Consider the following 19,027-nt stretch of genomic DNA (forward strand, 5'->3'; position numbering starts at 1 on the left):
TCAGAAGAAACTTTCAAAGAAAGCGGAAGATTTAGGCCTTTGCTGAGTCCACTGTAACCAGGTGATGTGGTGACTTTGAGGCCCTTCAGCTTTCTTTTTTATTTTAAAATTTTAAAATTACTTTTTAAATTCTTGACTTTGCTGTGCATCATGTGGGATCTTAGTTTCCCTTCCAGGAATTGAACCCTCACCCTCTGTGTTGGAAGTTTGGAGTATTAACCATTGGATTACCCTCCTGTTTTAGAATGGAGTTAATGGTATCTCCTGCCATCACTCATAAGACCATAAAGTAACATAAGCACTTAGATGGTGATAACATTATAGTAAAAAAAAATCACTAGCTCATTTATCCCAAAGCAGGGCCTGGCGTACCTGAGAAAGACCAGGCGTGGGGACCAAGTGGAGAAATTCCTATCTGGGTTTTAACTACTGGGTTAGGGTTTCAGATCTGAGCTCTGCTTGAGAAGGTAGACAGACTCAGAAAGGAATTAAATGGTGTCCCCTGAGGGCTGACCACCTCAACAGTAGGGGTGGATCAGCTGGGAGATTCTTTCAGATGGGGTATCTCTCGGGGCAGTATTTTAACAAGTGGCAATGTCTCCCCACTCATGGAAGGTGGAAATCAAGAGAAAGCCAAAGAGGCTCAGAGAGAAATGTAATGTGAGGAGAGGAACTAAGAAAGACCTGATGTCGAGTGTAGAGGGACTCAGTGTGAGGAGAAAGGGAATGTTAAGAGTCCAGTGAGTGTCTCCCTTCAGCCATCCTGAGAAAGCCTTAGCATCTTGGAAAAATACCTCAGCTAAACATAAAGACTGCAGATAAATATTCCAAGGAATGACAGTGAGAAAGAAAACAGGATAGAGGCTCCGATTTATTGACAATCACTGCCAGTAGTGGCTGTAGAGGATCTTACTCATACATTTTAATAACTTTAATCATAAGTTAAAAGAATGGTTCTATCCGGTCATTAACGGCTTATCATGTACCATCTCGTAGTTCCCAAGACAAGGCCCTCAGAGCACCTACAAGGCACAGATAAAGCCGACTCAAATGTTACCCCAGGATCACGAACTGCAGGGAGGGCTCCAGCCCATAACAGCCAGATTCTAATTTCTCATCAGTGTCCTTCTGAAGCCAGGAAGGCTTATCCTTTGTACAGTCCTCAGCTGAGTTTGGCTGGGATTTAAAGACAGTAGTCATGTCTAGTCCCTTTTTCGGTTGAGTGAGCCAGTTGTCCAAGGAGACAAACCCCAATATACTACTGGACTGTGTAAAGGAAGAATCATGGTTAAAATTTGATAGGAAAAATAAATTGGTGAAGTCCCAGTCTAAATGTTCAGGTACTGTGCTGGGCCTGCACTAATAATAAAGTTCCTAACATCTGTGAAAGGACGGAAGCCTTGACTACTTACCAAACAGACGAGGTCATCATTTGTTTATTTAAGGGGAAATAGCCTCCGTGAACCAGAAAACTGGAAAAGACATCACAGATTATCTTCTAAGGCAACCTCTGGGCTAAATTTTTCCCCAAAAGATTTTAAATGGATTATTAAAAATACATATATTTGTAAGTGATTACTAATAGTGAGGTGGTGCTTGAGAAATAGAGAAAGAAAAATTGTAGTGTAAAAAAAATTTTTTTTGGTGTGGGCCAGTTTTAGTCTTTATTGAATTTGTCACAGTATTTTTTTTTTTTCTGTTCTATGTTTTGGTTTATTTTTGCCACGAGGCATGGGGGATCTTAGCTCCCCTGCCAGGGATCCAACCCGTACACCCTGCATTGGAAGGTGAAGTTTTCATAACTGGACCACCAGGAAAGTCCCCCGAAAGCTGTAGTTTTAACCAGGCTGCAAATATAAAGATAGAAAGTAGATTTGGAGTTATCCAGCTCTGGGTGGAACAGAGGCTTCAGAAGTAATGGCTAACATGGGAATATCTTTGAAAGTGAAAGAGGCTCAGTCATGTCTGACTCTTTGCGATCCCATGGACTACACAGTCCATGGAATTCTCCAGGCCAGAATCCTGGAGTGGGTAACCTTTCCCTTCTCCAGGGGATCTTCCCAACCCAGGGATAGAACCCAGGTCTGCATTGCAGGCGGATTCTTTACCAGCTGAGCTAAGAGGGAAGCCCTATGGGAGTATCTTTATGGAATAATAAAAATGTTGTAAAATTGATTGTGGTGATGGCTACAAAATTATGAATTTACTAAAAGTTACCCAGGTGGTGCTGGTGGTAAAGAACCCACCTACCAATGCAGCAGACATTAGAGACATGGGTTCGGTGCCTGGGTAGAGAAGATCCCCTGGAGGAGGGAATGGCAACCCACTCCAGTATTATTGCCTGGGAAATCCCATGGACAGAGGAGCCTGGCAGGCTACAGTCCATGGGGGTCACAAGGAGTCAGAAATGACTGAAGCAACTTAGCATGCACGCACATTTAACTGTACACTATACATGGGTGAATAGTATGGTATGTGAACTATATTTTAATAAAGTTTTTTAAAAGTGAAACATTTGTATGGTAATTATTTTGCTTCAAGACTGGGGATCTAAAGGGCTAAAAGGAGTGCAGCAGCGCTTCCCAAACTTTAACGTGCAAATACATCATGTGGGAATCTTGTTAAAGTGCAGCATCTGATTCAGTAGGTTCTGGGTGGAGCGTGAAATTCTGCATTTGTAGCAAATTCCCAGGAATGCAGATACTGCTGCCTTGTGAGTCACGTTTTGAAGGATATAAGAAATGTAGTGATGTAGGAGACATGGGCTCCATCCCTGGATCAGGAAGATCCTCTTGGAGGAGGGAATGGCAACCTACTCCAGTATTCTTGCCTGGAGAATCCCATGGACAGAGAAGCCTGGTGGGCTACAGTCCATGGGATTGAAAAGAGTGGGACATGACTGAGCACATACATGTGCACAAAAGATATAGAGGACAAAGTCATTCTCCTTGAAGAATTTGAACAAGAAGTAGCCAGACAAGGTGCCTAGAAAACTACTGATTTAAAAAAGATGTGTTTGAAAGAGGTATGCAAACTTTAAGTGCTATGCAATTTTTTATATACACAATTATCCAAGTTCCAGCCCTTTGAATGCTCTAAGAAAATGACCATAACTTTTTTCAAGCCCTGACTCAGTACAAACTTATTTTGCCATCATTGCCTGATCATCCCTATCCTAAGCTCATAATCCTTTCTTGGCTTCTATCAGTCTCAGGGATAAAAGTCATAGGACACGGTCGCGTCTTTGAACTCTGTTTTTTTTTTTTTTCACCCCAAATGGCTACCCAGTTCCTTATAAGAATGCTGGACAGGTGAGTGGGCTTCTCACCTGGATTTAAAAGTGACTTTGGGGAACTTTCTGAGATTATCATAGATTTTAGTAGCTGAGCAGTGCTATACATTTTTATCAATCAAAAAAGCAATGACTTGAGGACATTACTTAGGCTCAGGGCATCCAACGGGGATGGTGTTACAGCTCAGTGATTGACAGGGAGAAAATGTGACTTCCCACCCAGGATTGTGGCAGATAGATCTCGTGCTTCATCGACTTTTTTTTGGGGGGAGGTCACTTTGCACAATTTGCTGGATCTTAGTTCCCCAGCCAGGGATTGAAGCCGTGTCCCCTGCAGTGGAAGCAAAGAGTCCTAACCACTGAACTGCCAGGGAAGTTCCTCATTGACCTTTTTTTAATGCAGACAAATTTCCTGAGGACATCTATGGATGCAAGAGTGAGTTAAATAGGAGATGGATGTGTTTCTACCTCTTGTGCGTTCTTATATATACATATGTATGTATATATAATTTTATTTATTTATTTATTTATTTTTGGCTGAGCTGGGTCTCCTTTGCTTCATGGGCTTTTCTCTAGTTGCCACAAGTGGGGGCTACCCTTTGTTACAGGATTTGGGCTTCTCATTGCAGTGGCTTCTCTTATTGCAGAGCGTGAACTCAGTGGTTGTGGTTCCCAGGCTCCAGAGCACAGGCTCAATAGTTGTGGCACATGAGTTTAGTTGCTCTGTGGCATCTGGGATCGTCCCAGATCAAGGATTGAACCTGGATGTCCTGCATTGGCAGGTGGATTCTTTACCACTGAGCCACCAGGGAAGCCCCATGTGTTCTTTATAAAAAGAAAAAAAAATCTAATTTTAGCATCCTGCAAGATCCTAGATTTTGCCAAGAGCTGGATATTATCAACTCAGAGGCTTTATGATCTTTAAAATGGCACACCCAGGAGCCTCTGTTCACTTTGGAGATCTTCAGTTCTTGTTAGGTCCTTTGTATTGTCTTAAGTTCCTCTGAACTTTCTGGATGATGGGAGCTGGGGAAAGGCATGGCACCCACAAATTCGCCCAGCTACAGCCAGGAAGTGTTTTGCCCTCAGCCCCTGACTCCGGATGCAGAGAAGATAGTCATTCTCAGCCAAAGCAAACACTTCCCCATCTGGGAGACCCACCAAGTGACAAGCAGTGTCTGATGTAGACATCACTCCCCCATGCCGCCTCCCTGAGAGCCATTTGTCTGGAGGCTTTGGGGGGAGAGGGAAGAAGCCTGTCTGCCAAGATGTCATGCTATCACATTTTCACTTCCTGAAATGCGATCCTCATGGGTTTGGGTAGAAGCGATTACCCTGGCACTTTCAAAGGAAAGTTGCTTCTGAAACCAGATTCTTCCTGCCAGAGCCCTGACATGCCCTTATTAAGACCGATGAAATAATCTGCTGAGAATTGAACTCACAGACCTTTCTGACCAGAAATGAACAGAAGCCCAGGCAGAGATCCGAACTCCACTGAGCTTAGCTGTCAGGGATGCCAGGCGAGGTTTGTGAGCGGGCTAGGTTCATGAAGTTTATGGAGTCTTTTTCCCAGAAAGACTGAGAAATTGTTTTGGAAAACTGAATTCCTGTTCTAAGAACATCACACTGAGAAGCAACTCAAAAGGAAGGCACACTTGGGCCATTGCCAAGAAATAGAGTGTGTCTTAAACCTGGTCCAACTTTGGGGAAACCCAAACAGAACACTACATCATGGAAATTTTTGCTCAAGAGTATTCCTTAAAAAAAAAATCACTGATAAACTTTTTTTTTTTTAATTGGAGTATAGCTGTTCTATGGGGATTCCAAAGTGACTCTAGTGGTAAAGAACCTCCCTGCAATGCAGGAGATGTGGGTTCAATCCCTGGGCCAGGAAGATCCCCTGGAGAAGGAAATGGCAACCCATTCCAGTATTATTGCCTGGAGAATCTCACAGACAGAAGAGCCTGGCAAGCTACAGTCCATATGGTTGCAAAGAGTCGGACACAACTGAAGTGATTTAGCACACATGCATACATATCATAATTGTTTTACAATGTTGTGTTCCTGCTATATAGCAAAGTGAATCAGCTATATGTATACATATATCCCCTCTTCCTTGGACTTCCTTACCATTTAGGTCACCACAGAGCATTGAGTAGAGTTCCCTGTGCAATACAGTAGGTTCTCATTAGCTGGCCCTGGGCTATACAGTAGGTTCTCATTAGCTATTTGTTTTATACATAGTAGTGTATATATGCCAGTCCAATGTCCTAGTCCATCCTACTTCCTTCCCTTGGAATCCATAAATTTATTCAGCCACTCTGGAGAACAGTATGGAAGCTCTTTTAAGAACTAAAAATAGAACTACCACAAACAATTAAATGATTTGCAAACTTATGTACACTTATGAATTCAGATGATTCTCATTAAATTTCCTCCTACATTTTCCCTAAGCATTGAAGAACAATGCACCCCACACGCAAGTCCCGTGAAATTCTTTATCACAAGGAACTCGGTGAACGTATTGCCTGGAGTCCTGCTAAGATGCCATGTGTCCGGCCTCGCAGCCCTGAGCCCACTAGGCTGAGTCCCATTTCAGAGGTTCCGTGCTGGGCATATTGGGACAGCCACGTTAGACACCTTCTGCGCCATCGAGCTGGCATCTCAGCGACATTCAGACTCAGCCTTAAAATCTCCCAGTGCAGGGTGAACAACAAGCAGCTTGAGCAGTATGAAAACTCGGGCTTCCTTTCTGCCCACGGAGCCTGGGTTCGGGGCAGGAGATAGAATTTGGTGTTTGGAGCCATCTGGCTGAGAAACCACACTGCTCTCTCTGACCAGTTGTCCCGCCTGGGGCTGGGTGCCAGGGTGACAAGCCCGAGGGAGGAACACAGCTCAGGAGAGGGACTGTGGAGTCACAGTGGTTTCAATGCGAGTATCTGCCCCACGCAGATATGTTCCCCACTGACCCCCTCTCCCCCTCCCTGCCCCGGCCTCAGGGCAGAGGAGGGGTTACAGCTTGGCAAGCAGTCAGGGCTGAGCAGAGGGCTGAGGAGACAAAACGCTCTTCCTCTGGGGGAGCTGTCATTCTGGGAGTGCACCTAAGGTAATTCAATGGAAACCGGTGCTAACAAAACTCGTGTGCATCTGTTACAGCCCACCACATTCCTACACATTTTAGAGGGACAGATAGTGTTGGCGTGACGTGCCTGAGAAACTGTAAAAGGTTCCTTTGAATTCAACTTTGGATATTAGTGGTGGAGCTCACGATAGGCACTGTTGAAGTGGAAAAACAGAAAGACCCTTAGGTGTGAAGGACAGAGGCCTTGGGGGTCCCTGTGTGAATTAGGGTGTGCTCTTTTTCCGGAACTTGGGTGAGAGAAGGCTGGGTCTGACCACAGAAGACGTGGCTCCAGCCTGGGTGCTGTCACTCACCGGCCATAAGGACTCTCCGGTGGCCACCTAGCCTCTCTACGCTTTCTGTGCGCTCTGACCTTGGAGATGCTGAACCACTGGCGAGCGCTGGCATGCGACGAGGCTTGTGAAGGTGCTTTGCCAGCTGTATGGACTTGGATGATGAGTGGGGCATCGTTTTTCATAAGCAGTGGTCCCAATCATCCACTGTAAACCATGCATCATCCTCAATGCCATCAACGCGTTGGTTAAGCATTGACTGTGTACAATATAAGGAACTGGGGTCGTTTCAGACATGATCAGGGTCCTGAGGGGGCTCAGGGTCTACTTAGCGACAATGAATACACTCCGTCATCATTCTTATTATAGCGAGAGAAAAATAGGACCCGCCTCTCCAAGAGGGAGCCAAGAATGAGTCAAGAATATGGGGTCAAGAGTGACCTCCAGATGGAGGGAGGGCAGAGGTGAGACGGAAGCTAGCTTTCAGGGGTGGGATAAAGGCTTGAGCTGAATGTTGAAGGACAACCAGGGTGCTGATGGGTCCCCAGGAAATTTGTGACCACACAATGATGCTTGGTGGAGATGGAAGTTGTGCAGTCTAGATCCCAGTCCTACTTTACCTTTCACCTTATCAATTCACCTTTCCAGACCTTCAGCTGAGTTCAGTTCAGTTGCTCAGTCATGTCCAACTCTTTGCGACCCCACGGACTGCAGCCACCAGGCTTCCCTGTCCATCACCAACTCCTGGAGATGACTCAAACTCATGTCCATTGAGTTGGTGATGCCATCCAACCATCTCATCCTCTGTCATCCGCTTCTCCTCCCCCCGCCTTCAGTCATTCCCAGCATCAGGGTCTTTTTAAATGAGTCAGTTCTTCACATCAGGTGGCCCAAGTATTGAAGTTTCAGCTTTGGCATCAGTCCTTCCATTGAATATTCAGGACTGATCTCCTTTAGGATGGACTAGTTGGATCTCCTTGCAGTCCAAGAGACTCTCAAGAGTCCTCTCCAACACCACAGTTCAAAAACATCAGTTCTTCGGTGCTCAGCTTTCTTTATAGTCCAACTCTCATTTCCATACATGACTACTGGGAAAACCAAAGCTTTGACTAGATGGACCTTTGTTGGCAAAGTAATGTCTCTGCTTTTTAATATGCTGTCTAGGTTGTCATAGCTTTTCTTCCAAGAAGCAAGCATCTTTTAATTTCATGGCTGAACTCACCATCTGTGGTGATTTTGAAGTCCCCAAAAATAAAGTCTCTCACTGTTTCCATTGTTTCCCCATCTATTTGTAATGAAGTGATGGGACCAGATGGAATGCAGAGTTCCAAAGAATAGCAAGGAGAGATAAGAAAGCCTTCCTCAGTGATCAGTGCAAAGAAATACAGGAAAACAATAGAATGGGAAAGACTAGAGATCTATTACAGACCTTGATTTGCTTTTAATATGTAGATTTCCTGTCTTAATTCCTACATATATCACATGAGTGTTGTACCAAAGTAAAATGATATTTCAAACACCCGGACTTGAAGTCTTTTGGAAGAGTGAAATCAGGTAAACAAAGAGACTATTATTATGTCACTCATACTTTTCCAGTATTTTCATTAGACAGCAAACTAGAGACTTCTGTTTATACAACCCAGGGAGTCCACGAATGAAAAGTTGCCTGGATGAAGGCATTCCTTTCTCAGTGCTCAGACCACAGAGGTGTGTGAGTGAAAGCTGGACAAAGAACCTGGATTTCTTGCGCGGTTTCTGTTCACTAAGCCTCATGGTGTCCACTTACGGACAGGCTGATAGCAAGCAGAGCCCCGCGGTAGCGTTCCCAGGGCTTGTGGTCTGCTCGTCACAGCATCACTCCAGGGGTATTAAGCGTCTCTTTTCTTCAGCCTTTCTTTCCCTTCATGGTAGCGTTGGAGGTACTACAGAAGAGAAATTCCAGACTTTCCAGGGCTTGTCCCCTGGGAGGTGATAATCCCTACTCTCCAGCAAACTGCTCCCGGAGAGGAGCTCCTAGAGAAAGCCCCTTTGTGGGAGCACTTGTGAGCTGGATTTGCTCAGCAATGCTTATCCTACCCAAGGGGCAGCAACCCCACGGCACAATGTCCTTGGTTTTCTTCATTCCAATGCTTTCTCTGATGGTCTGTTGCCTTTTCAGAGTTGAAACAGAGGGGGCGCTGCCCAGCGATCACGGATCAGGCAGGGCCCAGCAGCTGGCTCGGGGCCTTCTGCAGGATGAGGGCTGCAAACAAACATGTGATTCATAGCTGAGGGGAGGCTGCCAGCTCCAGCTGCCAGGGTATGGTTGGCACTGGTTGAGAAGGTGCTCTCTGCTCTGTGCCCTTCTGTGCCTTCTGCGCTGGAAACACAGCTCCCCACGACTGAACAGAACAGCCAGGAAAACCCTTCATTCTGTCCATATTCAATCAGGTACTTGAAACAGCACACGACTCATGCTGACTTCAGTCAACACCAATAGCATCAGGCTCCTTTTGTTGAAGTGTTAACTCTAAGTTTTACAAAGAGTTTCCACTAGTGGAGTTCTTGTTGCTTACATGGCACTGTCTACTGTCAGGGAAAAGCCATGGAAAGGCCAAGCCTCAGAGCAGCACCGTCTTTTCCCTCCTTGAACACTCTTTCTGGAAGATCATCCCGGGAGTGTTCTCCTCTGAGACCTGGCTATAGTCAGGCAAGGGATCAAGGCAGAGCTTATCAAAGAAGTGTTGGGTTCTAAGTGCAAGAACCAGCAGTACCACTCCACAGAGTGAGGGCGAAGGATAAAACTCATGGTTAAACTTAGGGGTCTGCTGCCAATGTTGACTGCAGGCGGTCTGGGGCAAACCTCAGGATTTCTATCTGGGACTGAAAACAGTTCATATCTCACCATAGAAATGAAATCGGTTGAACTGAGGAGCTATAGTCCTAAGAGGTCATTAAAACTTTGGGGGATGAACACTCTTCTAGCTGTGCAAATGATGCTTTTAAATACCTGGGTAGAAGGTGATGAAACCCTGTCAATTCTCTGAATCGAGTGAGAGATCAAGTTGCCTCCCCACTTTAAGAAAGCTTCTGGGGGCTTCCCCGGTGGCTCAAGAGTAAAGAATATGCTTGCCAAGCAGGAGATGCAAGTTTGATCCCTGGGTTGGAAGATCCCCTGGAGAAGGAAATGGCAAACCACTCTAGTATTCTTGCCTGGGAAATCCCATGGACAGAGGAGCCTGGTGAGCTACCATCCATAAGGTCACAAAAGAGTCAGACAGGACTTAGCGACTAAACAACAACAATGAAGCCAAGGACTGGGAATCCTTGAAAGACCCTAAGAAGTTTCTATCAGTCTGGGAACACAAGTATTATCCACAGTGTGATGATATAAACATCTGTTGAATATGTGTCTGTAAATATCATGAATAGTAAAACTTCAAAAATTTTCATAAAACAAAGAAAGCTTCTGTAAACACACTGCTAAGAGAGAAAAGCAAAGTACTTTTATATCGCCACTCTACTAACTTATGTATGAGACAAAAGAAATATATTTGCCTCTGCACATCTGTGTTCATGGCACACAGGAAGGATAAAGAGGAAATCATCGAGTTTGGAGACTGCAACAGATGGGTGGGAGCAGGTTAGAAAGGATGGAGAGATGGTGACAGGGGATGGGGAGGTGATACTTCCCTGAGCATATCTTTTTGAATAGTTTGGGCTTTTAGTGCCATGTTATGTATTACATTCTCCAAATAAATAAAACCAGTAAGACTGAGGGGTAGGGAAGAAGGCAATTTCAGCTACTCCTTCGTGCTTAGCCACCCAGTCGTGTCCGATTCTTTGTGACCCCATGGACAGTAGCCCACCAGGCTCCTCTGTCCATGGGGATTCTCCAGGCAAGAATGCTGGAGTGGGTTGCCATGTCCTCCTCCAGGGGATCTTCCCGACCCAGGGGTCAAACCCAGGTCTCCTGCTTTGCAGGTGGATTCTTTACCGTCTGAGCCACCAGGGAAGCCCCCTAGGAAAGCTGAAAAATCATACTAGTGATGGGAGTAGTCAATAAAGAAAGGTCATACATAAAGCGTCTTTTTCTATAAACTCGGAAGTTGAAATCTACACAACCTGAAGTTCTATAGCTTCTTCATAGCTGGAGCTCTTTGAGAACATAGTAGTGACTGTTTGATTCCAGGAAAGGTCTAACAAGTGATGCCGTAGACTGAATGTTTGTGTACCTCCCACTGCCCCCTCCCCCAAACCCATACACTGAAACTCAATCCCCAGTGTGATGGTAATATTAGGTGGTGGGGCGTATGGGAGGAGCTAAGGTCATGAGGTTGGGGGCCTCATGAATGGGACTAGTGGTCTGTTTTTTATAAAAGAGACCCCAGAGAGCTCCTTTGCCCTTTCTGCCATGTGAGGATACAATGAAAATATGGCCATCTGTGAACTAGGGAGTGTGCTCTCATCAGAAATGAAACTGCCAGCACTATGATCTTGGACTCAGCAGCTTCTGTAACTGTGAGAAACAAATTTCTGTTGTCACAACCCACTCAGTTTATGGTATTTTGTTAGCAGCCCCATTGGACTATGACACAACGATATCTTTTGGGGGGTTGTGGGAAGACCTTGGGGCTGGATCCAGGCAAGTGGGAAAACAGATGGTTTGTCTCTGAATCTTGCCTTCTCACTTCCTGCCTTCTCTTCCACCCTTGGAAGAGTTCAGTTCCCATGCCCAGCTCCCCTAACCTGTCTCCATGCCTGATTATCCCTGATAAGGCCCTAAGGCGGGAGCCTGAAGGATGACCTTTAGGTCCTAATACTGTACATAAACATTTTGGGAGTCTAATCACATCCCGTGTTCAGGACAGCATTTTTGTAGGAAATAGCTGTAATCATTTCTGGTAAAGGGTCTGGAAAGATTTGAATCCCGCCTTCAGGATATGTGAAAAGTGTACATGTTCAAATCCCACTGGTATAGTTCAATACAAAGCTGCCTTGCTGGCATGCAGAAAGATCCCAAGTAAACTTGACTTTGCTTCCCTGAGTCCAGAAAAGAAGATTGAGTACCCAAGATTGAGTAAGTTTCCAAACTGACCATGACCCCAGATCCCCCTCAGTCAATGATACTATGTTTGGATTAATCTGGAAGTTGTACCTGAAGGTGACCTCCTTTCCAGGGAATAGGTCCTCCAAAGGCATCTCTGACCTGGAGTAGGTCTCCTGGAGTGTCCTTAACTGCGTTATAATTAGCATTGGAAAAGAGGAGGAAAGAGTAATTTGTCAAGACTTTCATCCTGTAAAACTTGCCCCAGATGTTTTATTCTTGCCTTTTATTTTTAGCAATGACAGCAATTGGTTTAAATTTTGGTTTCTAATAAATCAATTCCATTTACCTCACCCTCTATTAAACATGCCAAGCAGATTTTACATTATAAATCTACTATTTTAATGGGACTTAATAAGCTTACTCTTAGATCTTCAAAGACTTATAGACACTCATCAGAGTGGGAAAGGGCTGCCGCCTTGACTGGTGGTATATTAAAAGAACACATTTCAGAGAAGTCATTAAAGAAACGTGTGTCTTCCCTCTTCAAAATCTTCGTCATTGTTCTGTGCACACGTGTGTCTCACAAGAGGGCTTTCTCCAGCCCCAAGCCTTTGGAAACCAGGATGCCTCACACAGAGTGGTAACTACAGCTGCCCAGAGCCCTGTCTTTTTAGAGCTGAGCCATGTGCTACCATAAATAAATCCTCCCTGAAGTGCTTATCTCGCTTCCGGCAAGGATACAGTAATTTAGACGCCTGCCTTGTAACACCTGCAGAAAAGAATTTAGGAGAAGAAAATGATCCTACATCTGGGCATGGGAAAGGGAAAGGCCCGTTAACAACCCAAAGTATAATGTGGAAAGGATATGTGGGCGACTTGGCCCAGAGTTGGAGGGAAAAGAACCTAGAGTTTAAATACCAGTAGTTGGGTCTAAAGCCAAGAAGAAAGGAGAGGAGATGAACTCACAGATAACAGGACTATTAGATAGCCAGGTGTTCTAAGACTGTCATCATACAAAGGTGGCTGCCTTTTTCTGAACCTCGGTCCCCTGTGGAAGAAACTCTTTGTTTCTGGATTTAAATTTATTCGGTGCTTGAGGTTTCTGTGAAGTAAAGTCATACATCCCAGGTATATGTTGGGGTGATGAAAAAAAAGCTGTATTTGGAATTCTCTGTGCCTGAAGCTGTTTGCCAAACATAATATTTGTAGCCACGTGACTTGTCATTCATGGAAAAGGCTGATTCGCGGAGCTGAGTAAGTGGCAAGTGCTCTGCAGAATCATCTCAATGAAACTAGGCCTGAATGTTCACCCGTGGATTTCACCAATGGTGGATATAAAGGAATTGCCCTATCTAAAAAAAATGGTCTTTTTAATTTGTGTGTGTGTGCTGTTGGGAACATTATTTAATGTCTTTAAACAAGGAAATCCTTGACAAAATCCCTTCAAAACCAAGCACCAGGAAAAGGTTTGTTTCTGCCGATGAACTGTCTCCTGAGATTACCCAAAGAATTACCCCGAAGTAGAGAACACCCGCAGAGAAGGCAATGGCAGCCCACTCCAGTACTCTTGCCTGGAAAATCCCATGGATGGAGGAGCCTGGTAGGCTGCAGTCCATGGGGTCTCGAAGAGTCAGACATGACTGAGCGACTTCACTTTCACTTTTCTGCATTGGAGAAGGAAATAGCAACCCACTCCAGTGTTCTTGCCTGGAGAATCCCAGGGATGGGGTCGCACAGAGTCAGACATGACCGAAGTGACTTAGCAGTAGCAGAGGACACCCGGCTGTTCTCTACTTTTCTTAGGTTGGTGGACCTAAGCTCAGAAATAAGTCTTATGTTTGATCACTACCATTCTTCTTAATTAGAATTTACTGCTATAGTTCCTTCTCTTTCCACCTCTACTTTGGGGTTCATTTTAGTTCTGAAATTCTTTTCTACCATCTCAGTGTTTTTTTTCTCCCTTAAGTGGGAGGCATATAAAAAAGGTGCAATTAATTCAGAGGTTTAAAATGTGCCTCTTGTGACAGTTATTTCCAACAAGCGCTGCATTCCCCCTGGCAGAATATTTGCTTCCTCCCTCTCCATTGTTTATTTATTTGATGTGAGAAAGAACAAGAAAGCAAAAGACAGCAAACTGAGGGTGGAGGGTTTGCCTGGAAAATTCCCAGGAAGAAACAACTGACAAAATAATACCCTCTGAAACAGATGGGTCCTACGGAGAATTATGATTTCCATGTTCAAAACTCTTTCTCTGTACAAACATAGCTGGAAGCTGGTTTTAGCCGGCTCTACCCTCAATGCTCCCTAAGGCCCACTTGACTTCACATTCCAGGATGTCTGGCTCTAGGTCAGTGATCACACCATTGTGATTATCTGGGTCGTGCAAGGAGATCCAACCAGTCCATCCTAAAGGAGATCAGTCCTGGGTGTTCATTGGAAGGACTGATGCTGAAGCTGAAACTCCAGTACTTTGGCCACCTCATGCGAAGAGTTGACTCATTGGAAAAAGACCCTGATGCTGGGAGGGATTGGGGGCAGGAGGAGAAGGGGGCGACAGAGGATGAGATGGCTGGATGGCATCACCGACTCGATGGGCATGAGTTTGAGTAAACTCCGGGAGTTGGTGATGGACAGGGAGGCCTGGCATGCTGCGATTCATGGGGTCACAAAGAGTCAGACACGACTGAGCAACTGAACCGACTGACTGACCCTCAATGCTCAAACAACCACTGAAATGACATATGTGCCTTGAAGCCCCAGGCTTCACCTTGAGATACTTGGAAGTGTGTGTGTGTTTACCTGTAGTCCCAGGTTGGAATGGCTGCAAAAAGAGTGAAATTAATACACAGAAGGAGCACTTGCCCGGTGGCTCAGTGGTGAAGAATCCTCCAGCCAATGCAAGAAGCAGGGGTCTGATCCCTGGTCCGGGAGGGTCCCACATGCCACGGAGCAACTAATCTCATGCGTCACAACTACTGAGCCTGTGCTCTAGAGCCCGGATACTGCAGCTACTGAGCCCATGGGTCCTAGAGCCCAAGCTTTGCAACAAGTGAAGTCATTGCAATGAGAAGCCCACACACTGCAACTTGAGAGTAGCCCCTACTCACTGCAACTAGAGAAATGCCCTCGGGGCAATGAAGACCCAGCACAGCCAATAATAAACCAATAAAATTATTAAAAAAATAAGCAGACGGGGACCTGGGAGATTTTGCCATCCTGGTTGCTGGCCACTTTCCTAGATTCCTAGGACATCCATTAAGACTTTTGAATTTATTTTAAACTTGTCCATTGTTATTTACAAGGTTTGAGAAATTCGTTCACAACTTGAAAGATTACCCTTTTAGGTAGCAATACAAGGCTCTTGGGCTATTCCCCTTCAAATGAGTGTTTATTGATTTTTTTCTGTGTCTAGTTTTGAGGAAGAAAGATCTGGTGCTTCCGAATTCTTTTAAGCACTTTTTAAAGGCATGGTACCAAATGCTGACTATAGTAGGTGCCAATAAATGTGTTAACTGAATGAGTTTTAAAAAATGGAAACCCAAAGGAGTTTTGAACAGCAGGTGGGCGAGTGGTCTGAAAGTAGAAACACTGAGTTCTCTTCTTGCACTGCCCTTATCTAGGACAGCAGTAACAGTGGGCTGTTTTCCACCCCGCACTCCACCCTTTCTTCCCAATCCTGCCCAGGGCAGTCAGTCCTGCCGGCTCTACTGCCCAGGCCCTCTTGCTCCCTGGCGTCTCACTGGTCTTGGCCTGTGGATGACAGGTGGGGAACAGATTGAGTGAACCCTCCCCATTCCAGCCCTTGCTTTTTGTCTCACCATCCGTTGTTTTTCTCTTAATCCTGCCTGCAACCCTTTAAGTGGTCCCCTGCTAAGTTCTCGTCATTTGAACCATCTGGGGTGGCTTCCGCTTTCAGCCAGGCTTCTGATACAAATGATAACCAGCTTTAGCAAACTGGAAATGGATTTCGAGCAGTGGGATTAAATTCTGAAACTCTGGGATCACACCAGCTGTGTCTGGCTTCTTCCTAAGAGGCTGTGAGGTGGAGAGAGCAGCAGGGAAGATGAACTGGTCCCCACAAGCCTGGGCTCTTGTGGCCTGATGCTCCTTCTGATGAGAAGCGGAAGAACAGGGACAGTTCAAGTGGTCTTGAAGCCACTGTTTCAAGGGCTTAAAACGATTTTACCCACCAAAGGTATTAACGCACTTGGGGATAAAAGAGCTTTGCTCATGACTCACCCAGCAATTTTAATTAAAAATGGAGGTGTTTTTTTTTTTTTTTTTAAATAGCCACTTGACAAGAAGGTAAAGAAAGAGACCCCCTAATGGGGTAGTGAGACCAGAGTCCAGGCTTCATTCTGCGGGCGGCAGTGTCCTCACAACCTTGCAAGAAGCTAGAAATGTACATAATTGCAGAGGAAACTGCAAGACTACAGGAGAAAAGGAGGCTGGACCACGGTGGGCAATGACATCCACAGTCTTTCATATTTATATCTTATATATATATATATATATTACATCCAAGTATGACAGTCATTTGTACCATTTCCCACGAGACACGGATGTTTTCAAGGCAAGGCAGGGCACGGGGAAGGGGGTCGGGTGGGGGTCCGGCCCAGAGGACGGGGCCGGGAGCTGCCTCACAGAAGCTGCAGGAGCTTCAGCGACTGTAAGAGGGCTGCGGGCTCGGCCGACGCCAGATACTGGCAGCAGAGCCAGTCCTCCAGTTCCACCCCGCGCCGGCGGTCCACCGCCTTCTCGGCGAACTTCATCATCATCAGGGCTCGCTTCATGTCGATCCAGTTGTGGAGCGTGGCGCACAGCGCCTCCTCCGAGGCGCCGGGCGGCTCCACCAGCTCGCGCCGGGGCCCCCAGAGCAGGCACTGCAGCGCGCGCTTGGCCTCGCCGATGCGGATGCGCTTGATGGGGTCGGCCTCCAGCAGCAGGTGCGCCAGCCGCTGCAGGCCGGGCGAGTAGAGGGACAGCGCGGGCAGCGGCGGCAGGTCCTCCTGCCGGTAGTCCCGCTCCCGGAGCTGCGCGCGCACCTCGAACGGGTTGGGCTGGTGCAGCAGCTCGTAGATGAGGATGCCCGTCTGGAACTCGTCGAACTTGCGGTACTGGGAGGCAGACACGATCTCGGGGGCCAGGCGTGCCTGGCTCTTCTTCTGCTGCAGGTTGGCGGTGCCGCCTGGCTTCTGCTTGGCCTTCAGGAAGTTGCTGATGATGAGCCGGGGCAAGTGCTTCTCACCGGACCCTCCCTGAAAGGCGGGGGCGGCTGGAGGGGTGGGGGTGGCGCCGGGAGGGAGGGCGGCGGATGCGGCGGTGGGCGGGACGCAGGCCGCGGGGGCGGGCTCGGGGGGAGCCTGGGGGGCGCAGTGCGCGAGCAGCAGGTTCTCCAGGCACAGGTCCCGGTGGATGACCCCGTGCTCCTTCAGGTGCTCCAGCCCGTTGCAGAGCTGCAGCAGCAGGAAGCACACCCGCCGCTCGTACACCTCGGGCTCAGACTGGTGGCTGGCGGCCAAGTCCCGCACGAAGTCCGAGGCGGTCTGGTGGGGCACCTCCCGGGTGATGACCACCACGCAGTCCTGCTCCTGGGCGGGGGGATGTGAGGGCAGGGCAGACAGAGGGTCCTTGGGCGCGTCCGGAGAGGTGAGCATGCTGGAGGGCACGGAGGCGACAAAGTGGCCACAGTCCTGCTGGATGTTGAAGTGCACGGGCACTGAAGGGCTGCAGTAGGAGGCTGCTTTGGGCTCGGGGGTCTTGCAGATCTGGGGGAAAGCGGAAGTGAGGTCAAAGCCAGAGCCATCATTCTGTTCGGTAAACAGTGCTGGCACATTTAGACATCCGCAAGCAAATGGTGAACTTACACTCTTACCGCCCACTGCGCACACACCATTTAACTCAAAATGGGTCACAGAGACCTAGGTCACAATGGAGAGGCTTAGGTGTGAGAGCCAAAGCAATGCACACTTTTGAAGAAAACACAGGGCAGAATCTTTGAGGCCTTAGGCTAAGCCAAGATTTCTCAGAGACCACACCTGGACCATGGTCCAAAAAAGAAAACGGCGGACAAACGTGACCTTATCAACTCTTAAAACTTGTGTGGTTCAAAAAGTATTAAGAAAATTGGGGAGACAAGTATTAGAGTGGGAGGAAATATTTGCAAAACACATATCCATCCAGAATGTACCCAGAATTCTTGCAAAGCTGTCGTAAGATAAATTGTCCAATCAAAAAGTCAGCAAAAGATATTCACAGGCATTTCACCCAAGAACTATGTAAATGGCCATAAGCACATGAAACTATATTCAATATCATGAGTCATAAGAGAAAGGCAAGTGAAAAACGCAATGAGAGCCCAGGTGATGCCCACTAGAATGGCTGTAATAAAATGATAATACCAAGCATCTATGAGGATGTGCAGAAATGGGATGTCTCAGGTGTGCTGGTGGGATGTAAAATGGTACCACCCCTTTGGAATACAGATTGTCAATTTCTTAAAAAGTTAAACCTAAAATGATCATACAACCCAGCCAGAATGAGTTCCCTTGATAGGAAGATATCTCTCTGCCCACAACGTGGACTGGACAAATTCTCAGGAAGCCAGATAAGAGCTTCCTCAGGCAATCAGCCTCACTCCCCAGCCACCGCACCTGACTTGGCAGCTACCTGACAGCAGATATATTTGATCGCTAGGATGTTCCCTTCTTGGGGAATCTCAGGGGCAGAGATGCAGGCCCCTGCACCTCTAGGACTTGGTCAAATTCTCTAAGGCTGCCTTGGTTTCTAGATCCAGGTTAATATGCCATGCCTACCAACTGGCGCAACCCATGGGGCTGATTTTAGTGGAGCTGCTAAGTGCAAGTCACTCCTCCAAGGGTGAGTCATAGCAGCTGAAAGAAAACAAAAAGCTCTCCAGGGAATAGGGAAGCCCAAGGGCCCAAAGGTACCCTCTGAACCGAAGATGAAATAAACAAGCGGAGGATCTGAAGCTCTCTGGGGAATCCCTATGCTGTGTCTTTCCTTCCTCTTCTGCATCTTTTTATACTAATGACAGCATCAGCCACCTAAGGATCCTGAGCAACAGGAATCCATCTGGTGGCTGCACAACTGAGAGTCTTGAGTCACACACAATGGCCCCCCATCAGGCCTGATCCCCTCTAATTAATTACACGGAAAGAGACTGTAGATGGTCTGTGGGCACTCCTCTGCAAAGGAGATGGTGCAGCCCCAGCCGTGCTTTGTAGAAGGGTAAGGATCAGTTTGTAATCCTGAGAAGAAAGGCATCTGGC

General features: G+C 46.8%; 1 protein-coding gene across 3 annotated transcripts in view; it reads right to left on the bottom strand.

Annotated features, from left to right (window-relative positions):
- Positions 1–16,215: 16,215 nt before the first annotated feature.
- PRAG1 (PEAK1 related, kinase-activating pseudokinase 1) overlaps positions 16,216–19,027 on the bottom strand; it is a 46,150-nt gene continuing 43,338 nt past the window's right edge. For all 3 annotated transcript variants that reach the window (XM_061134916.1, XM_061134917.1, XM_061134915.1), the window contains one exon: positions 16,216–17,503. In XM_061134916.1, coding sequence (XP_060990899.1) covers positions 16,376–17,503 — 1,128 coding nt within the window. In that variant the 3' untranslated portion in view covers positions 16,216–16,375. The remainder of the gene's footprint in view (positions 17,504–19,027) is intronic.

This window comes from Dama dama, chromosome 32 (assembly GCF_033118175.1).
Source record: "Dama dama isolate Ldn47 chromosome 32, ASM3311817v1, whole genome shotgun sequence".
Taxonomy (NCBI): domain Eukaryota; kingdom Metazoa; phylum Chordata; class Mammalia; order Artiodactyla; family Cervidae; genus Dama; species Dama dama.